At 42.7% G+C, this 1157-nt stretch overlaps 1 protein-coding gene across 1 annotated transcript in view; it reads right to left on the minus strand.

Moving 5' to 3' along the window:
* LOC101849653 overlaps positions 1-1157 on the minus strand; it is a gene marked incomplete in the record, with an annotated part of 73610 nt that overhangs the window by 66182 nt on the left and 6271 nt on the right. Inside the window, 1 exon segment of the mRNA XM_013088951.2 lies at positions 50-205. Coding sequence (XP_012944405.1) covers positions 50-205 — 156 coding nt within the window.

A 1157-nucleotide genomic window follows, 5' to 3' on the forward strand; every position in this document is an offset into this window, starting at 1 on the left:
TCTCCCTCTCCCTCCCCCTCCCCCCACCCTCTCTGTCAAGATCTCTCACCTGCAGGACTTCCAGGCTTGACCATGCTGACGTATATGCCCAGACCAAACTCGGAGCCGCCCCTGATGCTGAAGCCCATGGAGCCACCACGTGACCCGTGGATGGTCACAGGACGCTCCAGGGCCGAGGTGCTCCCAGGTGGCGTTGTGATAGGACCTGGAACAGGAGGGAAATCAGTATGTATATATTATGAAGCTTCTTACTTGTTCTATTTCATGTTTGTTCTGTCTCGTTTCAGATGTGTAAAATGAGAATGTCGAAATGTGTTGATTAAAAAAACCCCAAAAACTTCTTTGGTCATCATTCTTTCTTTGTCATTCATTCTCACTACGGAAACCATTTGTATCACGACGCGTTGGAATCAGGCGCTCGTCACTTTTGGGAGCATGTGAAGTTATTGGTATCAGTTTAAAGCATGTCCATTTGTCTTACCTTCGATGAAAAAAAATGCCATTTATCTTGAGTAGAAGTCGAGATATCCGCAATTGAAGGACGTGGGGGTCACATTGTTTCAGAGGTTAAATTGGCGAGAAAACGGCCGCCAAAGTTCGGTTATTTCCAAAGCTTGAGGAACTGTGGTAACTGAAAATGTACATTTTGTATGCCTTTAATCAACGTTTTTCAGTAAAACCGTCTCAGAAATGTGTTATTGAAATGACATAAAGGATGTTATGTTGAGCCAAAAAAAAAAAAAAAATAGCCTTCCAAACTGGAGGTGAAATGTCAGTTTCTCCAATTTCATTTTTTTTGGGACGAGCACCTGATTTCCCCACGCTGTCTCGCATATGTGATTGGCGCTGACATAACGAGGTTATTCTCGGATTTTAGCCTCATGGACACAGATATATATACATCAGATTTGTAGATTTAGTTCGTTCAATTTGCTATCTGAGTTAGTTTTTGTAGAACGGCGCTCACAACTGCATACTAAGGTCATATGAGCGCCTGAAGATTAGAAGTGTTACAAGAGAGCAACAAACATAAAAAAGAAGAAGGAGAGATAAGAAGCAGCTACAAGAAGAACAACAACGGGCAACAACAACAACAACATCAACAACAACAACAACAACGACAACAACAACAACAACAACAGCAGCAGCAGCAGCAG

Source organism: Aplysia californica, unplaced genomic scaffold (genome assembly GCF_000002075.1).
Source record: "Aplysia californica isolate F4 #8 unplaced genomic scaffold, AplCal3.0 scaffold00842, whole genome shotgun sequence".
NCBI lineage: Eukaryota > Metazoa > Mollusca > Gastropoda > Aplysiida > Aplysiidae > Aplysia > Aplysia californica.